The sequence below is a fragment of the Meles meles genome, chromosome 7 (assembly GCF_922984935.1).
Source record: "Meles meles chromosome 7, mMelMel3.1 paternal haplotype, whole genome shotgun sequence".
NCBI classification, from domain to species: Eukaryota; Metazoa; Chordata; class Mammalia; order Carnivora; family Mustelidae; genus Meles; species Meles meles.
This window is the reverse complement of record NC_060072.1, coordinates 101797679-101812634: the sequence shown is the minus strand read 5'-3', so window position 1 is coordinate 101812634 and position 14956 is coordinate 101797679. Positions and strand designations below refer to the sequence as shown.

At 42.1% G+C, this 14956-nt stretch overlaps 1 protein-coding gene across 4 annotated transcripts in view; it reads right to left on the bottom strand.

Annotated features, from left to right (window-relative positions):
* The window catches only part of MON2 (MON2 homolog, regulator of endosome-to-Golgi trafficking), a 108907-nt gene extending 107575 nt beyond the window's left edge, over nucleotides 1-1332 (bottom strand). For all 4 annotated transcript variants that reach the window (XM_046011517.1, XM_046011519.1, XM_046011518.1 and 1 more), the window contains exon 1: nucleotides 831-1332. In XM_046011517.1, coding sequence (XP_045867473.1) covers nucleotides 831-941 — 111 coding nt within the window. In that variant the 5' untranslated portion in view covers nucleotides 942-1332. The remainder of the gene's footprint in view (nucleotides 1-830) is intronic.
* Between the last annotated feature and the right edge of the window lie 13624 nt (nucleotides 1333-14956).

The window sequence follows — 14956 nt, the reverse complement described above, 5'->3', positions numbered from 1 at the left end:
TATGTCAGGTAAGAGAAAGGAAAATGAGAGGTGATTTTAAAAAGCTTAAGAGAAATAAAATGACATCTTAAGAGAAAATAGTCAATAGTGATTAAATTAAAATTTTCAATTTAGAAACATTTGGACAATTTATATATATTACTAATTGAAGCCTGTTTTTAATAATAAGCTTTTTGCTCTGAAAACCTTCCCCTCATAATCTAATAAATCCACCCTTTAACCCTATTCACACATGAAAGAAAGATGAAGCGTGTATTGAATTTAAACCCAAACGTCCCATTACAGCTTTACTGATAACAAGACTTAACATGATTATTGTGGGCCTTCAATATTTGTCATAAGTTAGGTAATTGCATAATTTACTAATACTTGATAGTACTGACACAGAGTTAGGCTGCGTAACACACGACAAGGAAAACTACTTCCCATTGAGTGATACATACTTAAACGTGAGGACCGGACATTTTTTACCACAACGATGGGTAACAGTTTTCAAAAGCAACAAACTTAAGTTTTTCAATTCTGGCTTGGCTAGTTTCAAGTTTGAAAAAGGCCACAAAAGGCGAAGGTAAGGTACATTAACTGAATCGGCTCACTCCCCGAAGTTCATTTCTAAACGCGGAGGACAGGAGTAGAGAAAATCAAAGCACCCCAGTCGTCTTCAAAGGAAACTATAAAACGCGCTTGTGGTGCAAACCACTGACTCATAAATCTGGAAAGGTGAGGACCAAGTGAAAATTAGACAGGACAGGAGTTTGGGAGTGAAGGGCTGGGTCTAATAGGACCGGACATGCTTACCGTGCCTTCTCCCAACGTCGTCCAAAGCTTACCTCTTTGACAGGTGGGAATTTCTTCTTGCATTCCAGGGACAAGGCCCGTAAATCGCTCTGCATATTCTCCAGCAGCTTCTTCACCGCCTCGGGGCTGTTGGTGCCGGACATGATCCACCAAACTACAATCCAGTATACGAGCGGCGCAAACAAACTCCAGCCCTGTCAGCCCCTTGGGGAGACAGGCAGATCCCTCCTGGCCTCTCTGGCCCTTCCGCAGCCCGCCTCCTGGGCTCTGCGGGGCTCGGCCAGGCCTGGGCTGCGAACCCCGGAGCGTACCCGAGCACCTCCCGCAACCTCCTCGCAACTCTCGCGGCTCCTATCCGAGGCGCCCCCCGCAGCTGCCCCGCCCCGCTAGGCTCCGCCGGCTCTGACCGAGGAACCCACAAGGCGGGCAGGTCCCTCCCGCTGCCGCGGGGTCCGGCCACAGTTCGTCACCAGCCAACCTGGCAAAAAGCTTCAGCGATTGCTCCCCAGCCCTCCAAACTCGCCGACGCCATTACCCGAGTCGCCCACAATTCCGAGCGCGGCCGGGACACGTCAGCCGCACTTCCGGGCACCACGGCCACCGCCCCCGCCGCGGCCAACTGGGGCGGTGAGCCGCAGGAGGGGCGGGGCCGGGGGCGTGGTCACGTTTGGGACCCGCCAGGTTCCGGGAGGAGCCATTTCCCTCCTTCCCCTCCCCCCGCCCCCTTCCCCCCCCCCCCCCAGCACACACTTGGGCCAGTTCTTACCTCGTCTAAATTTGCTTTTTTTAGGGTGACTGCTCTCTGAACGGAGCCACGTATCTCTTGACCTATCTCTTGGCGTGTGTTTGAGTTAAATTGTATTTCGGTGTAAACAGTTTGCTTCCTTTTGGCTTAATCTTCATCTGTTTTGTCCCTCTTCATTTCTGGCCCCTCGAATCCCTGGGCTAATGGACCCATGTCAATGCCCACCTCCTATTAATTTTTGTCCCTCCTTAGTACCTAAATTGCAGTTCCATCACAGAGTTGTACGGAACAAACCTGTGCACTTACTGTGCTGTAGTTATTTATTTCCCTAATCTGTAAAATGGAAGATAAAACTACCCCTTTGTTCCACTGTCTTTCCGTTTCGCCCAAAGTAAAAGTCAGAATTCCTTCCTTGACCTGCCAGGTGCTGCGCGATCTGCCCGGCCCCTTTTACCGCTAGTCTCAGCTAAAATGAGTTTCAGAAGCATTGGAATTTTTTTTTTTTTAATAGAGATTACAAGTAGGCAGAGAGGCAGGCAGAGAGAGAGGAGGAAGCAGGCTCCCAGCCAAGCAGAGAGCCCGACGCGGGGCTCGATCCCAGGACCCTGGGATCATGACCTGAGCTGAAGGCAGAGGCTTTAACCCGCTGAGCCACCCAGGCGCCCCTGGAATTTTTTTTTTTAACCTCTGTTTTGTTCCCTGCAGTATCTCCAGCACTTAGAACAGTGCTTGGCACATGGCAGATGACCAATAAATACTAGAATGAATGAATACCCTGCTAAAAACAGTTTTGATGCTCAAATAAGACGCCGATATAAAAGCCTTCATTAGGAAGCAATTGTCTATAAAGCCAGAGTAAAGAGAAAAATCATCTGTGCTTCTCCGAAAATCTGGGCCACTATTTGCCCAAGACATCTTGCAGCTACTGAGTAGGAAGCAGGGAAAGGTAGAGGGAAAGCCTGAACCAGGGTAAAGATAGGAGATGAAGAAACAAGCACCTTCAGACAACTGAGCTGATGACATCTTTGCAGTATGGAGGATAATGGACTGTTGAGAGTGTCACTGGGCAACAAGGTTTGGCTGTGAAATAAGACCTTGCACCACAAATACTTTGTAAACTAATTTCTTTTTTCCATCTGACAAGAAATAAAGATGGAAACATGGAGAGCCTGTTACCTTGATGGAGGGTCGTTAATGAGCTCTCAGAACAGTAGTTTGGATCATTTGTGTCTACACACAATTTTGGGAAGTTTGACAGCTCCTGTAGTATAAGTTTTTGTGTTTTTTTTAATGTTTTAATTTTTTTATTAACATATAATGTATTATTAACCCCAGGGATACAGGTCTGTGAATTGCCAGGCTTACACAATTCCCAGCACTCACCATAGCACATACCTTCCCCAAGGCCCAAAACCCCACCACCCTCTTCCTACCCGCACTCCCAACCTTCAGTTTGTTTTGTGAGATTAAGAGTCTTTTATGGTTTTTCTCCCTCCCAATCCCATCTTGTTTCGTTTATTCTTTTCCTATCCCCCAAGCCTCCCACGTTGCATCTCAACTTCCTCATATCAGGGAAATCATATGATAATTGTCTTTCTCTGATTGACTTATTTCGCTAAGCATTAATACCCTCTAGTTCATCCATGTTGTCGCAAATGGCAAGATTTCATTTCTTTGATGGCTGCATAGTATTCAATCCTATAGTACAGTTTTATGTATTACAAGCTGTGAATTTAGAAAATAAAAAAAGTTTAGGTAGACTATGTGGCAAACATTATTCTTGAGGTCTTAGAGAGCTTTTAAAAAGGATACTCTTTTTAAATTATTTAAATTCAATTTATTTAACATATACTGTATTATTAATTTCAGGGGTAAATTTTAGTGATTCATCATTTGCATATTACACCCAGTGCTCATTATGTCAGTGCCCTCCTTAATGCCTGTCACCCAATTATTCCCTCCCCCACCCTCTAATAACTGGCTCATAATTACCATCAAGCTTCCACCCAGTGCCTTTCCCTATGTGGCCAATTTTTCTTTTGAAATTTAATTTTCTTATTATTAGTAATTCTGGCAGGAGTGACTCAAAATTGTTTTTTTTTTTAGAGTCCTTTTCATCTCTGTTATATAAGTTGAGGGAATGCAATTAGAATTCATTAATTAAAAATAATACTTACAGTGATTTGAAAACCCAAAATTTCCTTAAGGTATAGCAATTACTTATAACTAATATTCTGTAAATTTCTTATTTTATTTTTTAAAGATTTTATTTATTTGACAGACAGAGATCACAAGTAGGCAGGGAGGCAGGCAGAGAGAAAGGAAGGGAAGCAGGCTTCCTGCCAAGCAGAGAGCCTGATGCGGTGCTCGGTCCCAGGACCCTGGGATCATGACCTGAGCCAAAGGCAGAGGCCCAACCCACTGAGCCACCCAGGCACCCTCTTTTATTAAATTCTTAATAGACTTAATTATCAACATGTTTTAACATTCTAGTTGAAAACTAGGAAACCCAGGTGTTTTTCTGAGCCTTTGTTCCAAATCTTTTAGAAAATGTATTTTATATAATAATGAGCATGTATTCATGTGTAACAAGAAAAGTTGTCTAATGTCATTCTGGAAATATCTGTCTCAGTTGATGGTGAAATCCAAATATTACTCAATTTACCTTTCTAGTTGTTCAATCCCTCAGATTTCACCATCAGTCACTTACTCTCTTCTTGGACTTTTTTCTCTTCTACTTACTCCTTAAAGATTAGTATTTCCCAGAATTCTGGTTTTTTGCTCTTTCCTTCTTAATTTATTCTCCTGGAGTGATCTCATTGTGCACACTGATGGTTTCAATTACTACCAAACTATTGATAATACCGTGTATGACCTCCAACCATAGAATGTCCAGATTAACAGAAATACTACAACAGGAATGTGGTTGCACTATCAGCAAAGAGATAAAAAATAAAAGCTTCCAATATTCAGACTTTCTGGAATACATAACATCAGACCTTCTAAAACTTCACTTCCCCTTCCCGTCCTATTCTTAAATATGTAAAGTTAGACTGGCCCTATACACACTGTTGTGTATAGAGATGGGTCTATAGGTCTCTCTAGAGACCATCTCATGTAGGCAATGTAGCTCATGAATCTCAAGGTAGCTCCTCAATCTCAAGAGTTATGTAATACACAACTTCACAGCTAAGGTGCACTATAGAGCATATTCAGACATAAAAAAAGAAAAACAAAAACTTTATTCTTAGTTTCTCTAGGCTAATGCCCAAGTACATTCCTGAATTTAGTGCTATGGAAATAAAACAAGAAAGTTACTGGAATATCTCTGAAAATCATGATATCAAGCCCTTACACACAAACCTATAAGCCCAGAGTTCTTGTGTGAGATCCAGACATGAATATCCCACTGCTTATTGGACATCCTTACCTGGAAGTCTCATTGGCATCAACATACTTCCCCAAAAAGAATTGGTCCTCTTGGGGTGCCTGGGTGGCTCAGTGGATTAAGCCGCTGCCTTTGGCTCAGGTCATGATCTCAGGGTTCTGGGATCAAGCCCCACATCGGGCTCTCTGCTCTGCAGGGAGCCTGCTTCCTCCTCTCTCTCTGCCTGCCTCTCTGCCTACTTGTGATCTCTCTCTCTGTCAAATAAATAAAATAAAATAAAATAAAATAAAGAATTGGTCCTCTTCATACATTTTCTTTTTCAGTGAAAAAAATTGGTTGCCACTATCCATCTGGTTCCCATCTGGTTTCCCAGATCAGGAAACTAAGAATCAAACTTCACTCTTCCTGCTCCCTCATCTACTACATTCCAGCGGAATCAAATTCTGTTCATTCATCCCATTTTGTAATTTTCAGCTCATCCATTTTCTCCATGCTCAGGCAATCATCATATCACATATAAGTGCTATATTCCAATTTTGGTATGCTTTTTATCAGACCATGTCCTAGGTCACTGAAAAGAATATAGATCGACAGTCCTTGGATCAGGAGACACCCTTGATTCCTACAGCTATGGTCAAAGGTGATTGGTTTATGGGGTCTGGGTAAGGGGTTCACATGGTGCAGAACATGGGCAGATATGTTGAGGAAATTAGAGATCTGTTAGTTGGATGAGTTAATATGAAATATTATTGAAAATGTATTTATAAATGCTTTCTTATCCACTTTATCAGTGCTTATATTCTAAGTATTATTTATAATTTAAACTTCATGTTTAGAGATTAAAACTGTGTTAAGTTCATAATTAATAGCAGTTATGAATTGAATTTTAGATTTTAGTTAGTCTCACTGTTTTGTCTTTTCCTTTGTCATCATTCTCTATCTCTGAATTACTTTTCCTGAAATAAATTCAGTTTTACAATCTTCTTTTTCTAAGGATTTTACTAAATCCAGAAATGATTAGTCCTTGATACCTCTTGGTACATATGCTGTCTTTGTATTTCTTAAAACATATTCTCAAAGAATCCCTTAAACTCTAATTTTCAGAATTAAAAATTACAACTTGCTGGCTAGTCTAAATTACATACTGACTAAAGAACACATGCTTTCTTTACAGAATAAAGAAATGATTATGAAAGACAAATTATGAGTGGAGAACCTATAATTAAACGCTGTGTTCTTCCTAGATGTAAGAATAAGTTGTTTATATGCTTATTATGGTTACTCTCCAAATTTTTTTAAAGATAAGGGTTTTAAATTTTTTTTTAATTTATTTTTAAATGATCTCAACACCCAATTTGGGATGCAAACTTAACAACCCTGAGATCAGGGCACCTGGGTGGCTCAGTCAGTTAAGTGTCTGCCATCAGCTCAGATCATGAACCCAGGGTCCTGGGATTGAGCCCCACATCCCATGATGCGCTCCCAACTCCACAGGGGTCCTGTTCTGCCTCTCCCTCTGCCTGCCACTACCCCTGCTTGTGCTCTCTTTCTCTCTCTGTCAAATAAATAAATAAAATCTTAAAAAAAAAACAAACTGGAGATCAACAGTCACATGCCCTCAGTGCCCTTAAGCCAAGTGCCCCTTCAAAATTATTTTTTTTAATATTTTCTTTTCTGCCTTTGTTGTATCTGCTTTAAAAATATATTTTATAGTTGGTACATCAGTTTGTTCCTTGTCATGTGGAATGGCAGCAACAATGTAGTACTAGTGAAGGAACAGGTTTTTAATAAGATAGCCATCCTTACAAGGAACTTTCTCCTAGTTAGACCTCCCCTAGGTCATTGTATCAATCACCTACCGGAGCACACCTGAGTGCCCATGGTACAGAAATAGTTCTGCTATGAAAAAGCAGAAGCAACAGTCACCCCTGAAAGATGTCCTCCACTCCTAGTAGCTCACAGAATGTTTTAAGCAGCAAAGGGAGCAGTGTACAGTGTACAGATTTGTCAGGTTCTTTCTATGTTACAAAAGTACAGATTGAAATACACCCTGTCAACATTTCAGAGTCCAGGGGATTACAGACTCCTTATTCTGTGGTGAAGATGTTCTGGAGATATTTAACATTAACAACAAATCATTTTAGAGGTATTTCTTCTAATAGTTCCATTATTTTTATATTGCCTCGAGGCCTCATGCTCTGTCTTGCTTTCAACTTCATTCCTGAGACCAAGACCACACTATCTAGTTGTATCTGGGTCCTTAAATCATCTCTCTCACTGCGGGTCTTACGCTGGTAATCACACTGATGGTGGGGAGGGAGCTGTCTCACATACTTTGGTTTTCCAAGTATGTGGAGCAAAGAAATTCCAGAAGCCCACAGAAGTACTTTGGAGGCAAAATCATGCTGAAAGTGTTGCTGAGTGAACTTGGGAAACTCTGAGCCCTTGACTCAGCTCATCCCCAAAGGTGTCGCATACCCTGGGATTTGGGTTTCTATCTTTAATGACAGTTCTTAACTGGGGGATGGAGCATTCATTACTTGCGAGGAGGATTTCTTAGAAGCAGGATTTTGTGTTTTTCTCCCTTATTTGGTCAGTGTTTCCTGTCACAGCATCCACCATCTTGGGCCTGTCCAATTTGATCCAGTTTCTTATAGAGTGCTTCCTGGACAGGCCTCTGACTTTCCTGATAGCTGGCCACAATTTCCTTGTTGCTGGCCTCTAGGGATCCTGTTGGAACCTAACTAACTGCCTTCTCTGACAAAAGAAGGGGAACAGAGAAGATAGGACAGGCTACTCAGAAATGATAGTAGGGACAGGGATCTGGGCAGACTGCTCACTACACTATCTTGTGGGCCACTGTCAGTCGTTACTTCTGGCTCAACTTATCCCTAACACCCTCTCACCCCAGACTCCACCAGCTGGAGCAGCACTCTCTTAGCAGGCATGATCTAACCTAGTGGTTCCCAATGGAGGACAATGTTCCCCCTCCCATCTACTCACCCTCCATGCCCTGGGACACCTGAAAATGACTGGAAACATTTTAGATTGTCACAACTTGGAGAAAGGATATTAATGGTATCTGGTAGTTTAAAGTATCAGAGCCAGTGCTAAACATTCTACAAAGCATATGGCAGCCAGCCCGCCACCCAGCCCACCCCAGGAAAGGATTATCCAATCCAAAATGTCCGTACTGCCAAAGATGCTAGAATCAGTCCCAAAAGTTAGATCAATGCTTTATTCTCCTATGTTTGAAACTGTGGCTTATAAGCTCTCCAATTCTCCAAGTTTTTTTTTTTTTTTTTTACAGATCCCCAGAACCCTCCTCAAACTGGGACTTAGCTCCTGAGCTCCAGCTGTATGTCATCCCCACCTGTCTGGATCTCACAATATTGCCTGTCCTTTGGTCCCTGTATCCATGTGCTTGGTCTCCACACATGGCAGAACATTCAGTTCCTCTGGCTGTATCTTCCTGAAGTCAATTATCCACCCTGAATATTAATGTCGTGGGTTGTTAATCTGTTTTTGGATTTCAAATGCCACCTTCTTATCTAGACTTCTTCCGATGGCCTCAGTTTAGTCCATTCTCTGGCTGGTTCTTCCCACTTCTCAACCTACTGGTCTTTCATCAAATGGGCACTAGTGACCTAGAACTAGTTTCATAGTCTTACTCTTCCTAGTTAACCCTACCTCATGGTAGTTAACACATCTATGTCCAGCTGCTTGACTAGATAGCTCAAAATGTGCTTTAGAGTTTAGATATGTCTCATAAAGCCAGTTTTAGAGGGGGAAATCACGTTGGTTTAGCTCAATATTTCCTAACTGGAAAAATCAGGAAAGAGAATGTCCACCCAAAGCAACATCCAGACTAGGTTTGTCTTATGAGACTTCCTCCAAGTCTGCAGAGAGATAATAGATAACATTTGTTGAGCAACTGTGTGGGAAGCTCTCTACAAAATGCATTTACTATCCCAACTCATTTAACCTTTGTAAAAAATCCTGTGAATTAAGAATTACTGTTTCTATTTCATGGATGAGGAAACTCAGGCTGGAAGAGATTAGTTCACTCACTGAAGTTCCTCTAGCTAGTAAGTAGTGAGTCGGGATTCTGAACCAGGCTTTTTTACCTAAAACCTGTGGCCCTACTTCATCTGTATTTCAGAAGTGACATGTTGTCCCTTGAAAAATCTGTTAAAATCTGAGGCCTGTGTCCTCCCTTAATCTGTTTCCTGAACATGTTATTGATTGGAACTTCTCTTTCAGACTGATTATTTGTTTAGAAAAACAAAAAAGCTTCAGGTTTGTCTTAACACTTGATACATTTCCTTGTAGGGGATAACATGTATCTCATGTAATTGTAGGGGCATCTTTCTGTCTCCTCACTATACCAGAGTTTCTTCAGTGGAAAGGTCTTTGTGTTATTTATAGCTATATTTCTCACAACAAGCGTATATATACTGGGCTTCAGTAAACATTTCTTTCAGTTATATGGATTCTTGTCCTCAATCACAGAGGAACAAAGGTACTGAAAAACAAGAACTCAAGCAAAGGAAAACAAAATAAGCTACTAAGGTAGACACACTGGGCAACCTGCTCCCACAGAGAGGAGTGGGATAAATCCTGTGGAAGTGAGAGCTGCTAGGCATCTTTTCCCCTATATCTTTCTCTGAATAGCTGCTTCCCTCCCTTGACAAATGTTTGTGGGGTGAGTTAGTGAAAAAGTGGTTGAGTGAGTAAATGAATGCTGCCAGTGGAAAGAGGTGTCTTCCTCCCGATTTTAGGACCTCCACTGTGGGCGCCCGGGTGGCTCAGTGGGTTGAGCCTCTGCCTTTGGCTCTGGTCATGATCCCAGGTTCCTGGGATCGAGCCCTGCATCTGGCTTTCTGCTCAGCGGGGAGCCTGCTTCCCCCCTCTCACTCTGCCTGCCTCTCTGCCTACTTGTGATCTCTCTCTCTCTCTGTCAAATAAATAAATAAAATACTTTATTAAAAAAAAAAAAAAAGACCTCCACCGTAACAATACCTGGCCACTGAGGGGGCAACTGTGTGTAGCACATGGAATGTGCCAAAAGCCAATGTCTCAAATCTTTGAAAGAAAAATTTGAGTAACAACCAAGAATTCCTCAGATCCAAGAAAACTGTGTAGATTCTTGACTCAGACTTGGTTACTCAGCATGCAGTAATAGAGTACTTTCATGCCAATGGTGGTGATATGCCTGACATTTGATAAATCTTTCTTTTAAGTAAATTACTGCATTACAAGATTAGTGACCTTACATTTTTAAAATTAGTGTCAGGGGTCAAAGAGACCAGGGAAAGAGTCAAGTCCAAATAGCCCCTTGCTTCTTGACAACTAACAGGAGATTTTGTGAGAACTAGTGACCTGGAAAATTCTGATACGGTAGATGAGCATCTACACAGTGTAGGGGCTTCAGTAAGCAAGGAATGCCCCACATCACTGAGCATGTAGAATGCACAAGATCCAGACACAGGATAGCTATGCTTTAAAGAGCAGCTTCCTGGTGACATTGGATGCAGAACCCTTAAACCAGCCTAGCCCTGTTTGAATGCATTGTCCCTAGCCTCAGGCAGTTTGACTTCTGGGTCTCTGAGTGTTATACCAGAGTAGGGCCAGTGGAGACCCAAGAGCTTCCCAGGAGCTTGTCTTTAATAGGGAGGCCAGAGGGAGTAGCCTGTGTCACAAGGAACAAACAAAACTTCAGGCTGCAAGAAAGAGCTAGAAAAAGAATAAAATTGCTATGACTGAGTGAACAATAGGTGCCCCAAAGTGGGAGAGCATGTTGAGGGTACAGGAAGGATTGGAGGATCTCCAAGTCAGAGGGAAATCCCCACCTGCCCAAGCCAGGGAATTGCCTGAGAGCCTTGTGAGCAAGACTTTACCAGTCCTGCCACAAAACAGAGAAGGTCCTTCCAAAATGAAAATGGGATTGGGGAGCGGGGCAGGGGGGGGCGGAGAATGAGCTATTTTCAGCTCTAGAAAAAAAAGCCAAGGGGCAAGAAAGACAACTGCAAACCCAAATCAGTACCAGATTCTGTGTGAAGCTCAGATGAAAATAGAGCTGACATTATAGGTTTTCAGGATCCTAAATTTCCAGGGTATGTGCAAGTTCTAGGGTGGATCCTTGGAAAGAAACAGGGTCTTCTTAGGCAGACATTTCCAGCATTTGAGCAAAGTCAGAACTAGGAGGAACTCCAGTTCCAGGCACAGTTTTTAGATGAGAAACACTGTGTTTACAAGGCCCCCTCCTACCCAGATCAAAGGAAAGGGACAAATGCCATATTAAACTACCATCAAGAAGGCTGTAAGGATAGGAATAGATGAAAACCCCGAGAGTCATCCTTACAGAATTGTCAGATTCCAACCATCAGGCATTTTCTCTGGTTAACTCCCCTTCCACACCCACCCCAGCCCCCAGCCCCACCCTAAGGAGACGCCACCTCAAACTGGGATACTCAAGCATGAACCAAAGTCACTTTCTCAACTAGGACAGGCTTTATTTGGGGGGACGTTTTTCATCAAGCAAGCCAGAAATTCATCCCCTGTTCTTTCCGAGAGGAGATTCACTTGAAACAAGGTTTGTATACATACTGAAACAAAGATCTAATAGCCCAGATACCAGCAGTCCTCTGCAGAGGGTGGTCTCTGTTTATCACCAGCGAGGATTTTTACTCTTCCCTAATTGTTTCTTCTTAATAGTAATATTTTATTTGCAATGTTCCATGGGGGTATATGTCAGCGTATCCCAGCCCAGCACTTCAGGCTTAGTAAACTGAAGGGTTCAACTTTAATTCTTAACCACAGGCCTGCTTTGGATTCTCAGAGATGACCAGGGGCAGAGAAGGATGCTGGTAGTAGGATTCTACACCAACCCCATTCTAAGTTTCTTTCTTTCTTTCTTTTTTTTTTTTTTTAAAGATTTTATTTATTTATTTGACAGAGAGAGAGATCACAAGTAGGCAGAGAGGCAGGCAGAGAGAGGAGGAAGCAGGCTCCCTGCGGAGCAGAGAGCCCGATGCGGGGCTCGATCCCAGGACCCTGAGATCATGACCTGAGCCGAAGGCAGCGGCTTAATCCACTGAGCCACCCAGGCGCCCCTCTTTCTTTCTTTTTTAAAATAATTGATTTATTTGAGAGAGAGCGAGCTCACAGGCAGGAGGTTGCTGCAGAGGGAGAGGGAGAAGCAGACTCCCCACTGAGCAGGGAGCCCTATACAGGACTTGATCCCAGGACCCTGAGGTCATGACCTGAGCTGAAGGCAGATGCTTAACAACTAAGCCACCCAGGTGCCCCTAAGTCTCTTAATCACACCTGCTCAAAGGTCCCATTACCCAAATATTTCTCTTCTTGCTTTCATAACACATTTGTTCTAAGAAAGAAAATATGAAAAAATATCAATAAAACATTCGGGAGCTTTTCATAGTGGAAAAACGATTAAATTGGGGTGATCAGAACTGTCAGAGGGCAAAGATGATTGGGAGAAGAGCCCAGGAATTCAAGGGTCTGTCCTTCAGGCCAACATAAAATCTTTAGATTCCAAGTAGAGAGCAAATCTTGCCTAATGGATTATTGTGCAGTTTAACAAAAAGTTATGTCAGACCACGTGGGGTCCAAAAGGCTTAGGAAGGGGCAAATCATGTGTTATATTATCTAACTCTACACAGGGATGACTTGTGTACTCATGGGATTCCTTTAGGGAATTGTGAGATGTTGGAGGTACAATAGCTAACTCGTGTCTACGGAAAAGGTGATGCAGTACCGACCGGCTGGGATTATTTTTTCACTCAGCATATTCAAGGGTATTTGGGGGATAACCAGGAGCAGATTCCAGGGAAGGCGTGTTTATTGAAACTACTGTAATTGTAGTTTACTCTTTGTCTTTAAATTGGGGCTACTTTAAATCCAGTTTCCCTTTTCTTTGCAGTACCCACAGCCATGATTATTGATTAACGATAGTCAAGAATGTCCCTGAGGCCTTGGGTCACCCAGATATTCTCCTACTTTAATTCCTACTACCTTCAGGAATTTCCTTTTCACATTTAGTCTATAAGATATTTGTGGTCCGCCTTCAACGATCATGTTAGGAAGGAACACAGTTTTACTTTTCCCCATTTGGTAATCCTGTTTTCCCAAAACTGTCCATGAGAAAGTTTGTGCTTTCCCCATTTCTAGGAGGTAAGAAGAAGTCTCAACTATATATGGCTCTATCTCTGAACTCCCTGCTCCGCCCCAAGGTCTATTTATCTCTGTTCTTGTACTCTACTCTTCCTTATTGCCATGGCTTTGTAGTGTGTCTTAATGCCTCTTCCTCCCCCTGTGGCTCTTCCTTTACAACTGAAAGAGTTAGATAATCATGGACTTGTTCTTTCAAATAACTTTTTAAAATTAACATATAATGTATTATTTGCCCCAGGGGTACAGGTCTGTGAATCCTCAGTCTTACACAATTCACAGCACTCATCATACACAGACCCTCCCCAATCCATCACCCAGCCACCCTCCCCTTACCCCGCAGCAACCCTCAGTTTGTTCCATGAGATTAAGTCTCTTATGGTTTGCCTCCCTCCCCATCCCATCTTGTTTCACTTTTTCCCTCCCTACTCCCCATGACCCCACCCTGCTTCTCAAATTCCTCATATCAGAGAGATCATATGATAATTGTCTTTCTCTGATTGACTTATTTCACTCAGCATAATACCCGCTAGTTCCATCTCAAATAACTTTTGACTGCTGAGTTTCCAAATCAAAGAAAACCAAACAGAACAAAACAAAACACAGCTGCAATTTGGTTTGAGATTGTATGGAATTTATGGATTAATTTGGGGAGAATAGATGTCTTTATAATAATGTTCTGTCATTCAACATAACAAAAAATCTTTCCACTTGTTCAAATATTTCCCTATGTCTTTTAATAGAGTTTCAACCTATATATCATAGATAACTTCTCTATTATTTGGTACGTTAAATTCTTAGACACTTATATTTTTGTTGTTTAAATTGTATTTTCTGGTTGATTATTAGTCATAAGAGAAATGTTACTGATTTTTATCAACTCATATCTGGTGCTCTTTCTGAATAATCTCACTCATGTTAATAGTTGGGTTGTTGAGCCTAAGTTTTCTGTCTCGATCATATCGTCTGGAAATAGTACAGTTTTATCTTTTTTCCTTCAAATTCTAACATCTCGGGGCGCCTGGGTGGCTCAGTGGGTTAAAGCCTCTGCCTTTCGCTCAGGTCATGATCCCAGGGTCCTGGGATCGAGCCCCGCATCGGGCTCTCTGCTTGGCAGGGAACCTGCTTCCTCCTCTCTCTCTATCTGCCTGCCTCTCTCCCTACTTGTGATCTCTATCTGTCAAATAAATAAATAAAATAAAATCTTTAAAAAAAAAAATTCTAACATCTCTTATTTCATTTTCTTTTCTTCTACAGCTTATTGGGTCCTGCAGAACTATGTAAAATACTACCAATGAATGTGAACAATCTTGTGTTTTCCTGATCTTAAAGTGAATACGTCGAATTTTTTTCCATTGAATAAAAAATTCGCTCTAAGTTTTGGTATTAAATCTTTGTCAAGATAAGGTAGTTTCCTTTTATTTTTTGTTTGTTAAGGGTTTTTAAAAAAATCCTTGCATAGGGGTGCCTGGGTGGCTTAGTCAGTTGAGCCTCTGACTCTTGGTCTTGATCTCAGTGTTGTGAATTCAAGCCCCATGTTGGGCTCCATGCCAGCTGTGGAGCCTACTTTTAAAATAATTAAACAGGGGCATCTGGGCATCTGCCTTTGGCTCAGATCATGATCCTAGGGTCCTGGGATCAAGCCCCACACAGAGCCCCACACCAAGCCACACATCAGGCTCCCTGTTCAGTGGGGAGTCTGCATCTCCCTCTCCCTCTACCCTTCCCCCACCCACTTGTGCTTCTCTCTTTCTCTGTCTCAAATAAATAAATAAAATCTTAAAAAAATAAAAATAAATAAATAAAAATTTAAAAATTAGAGATCTTTGCATAAA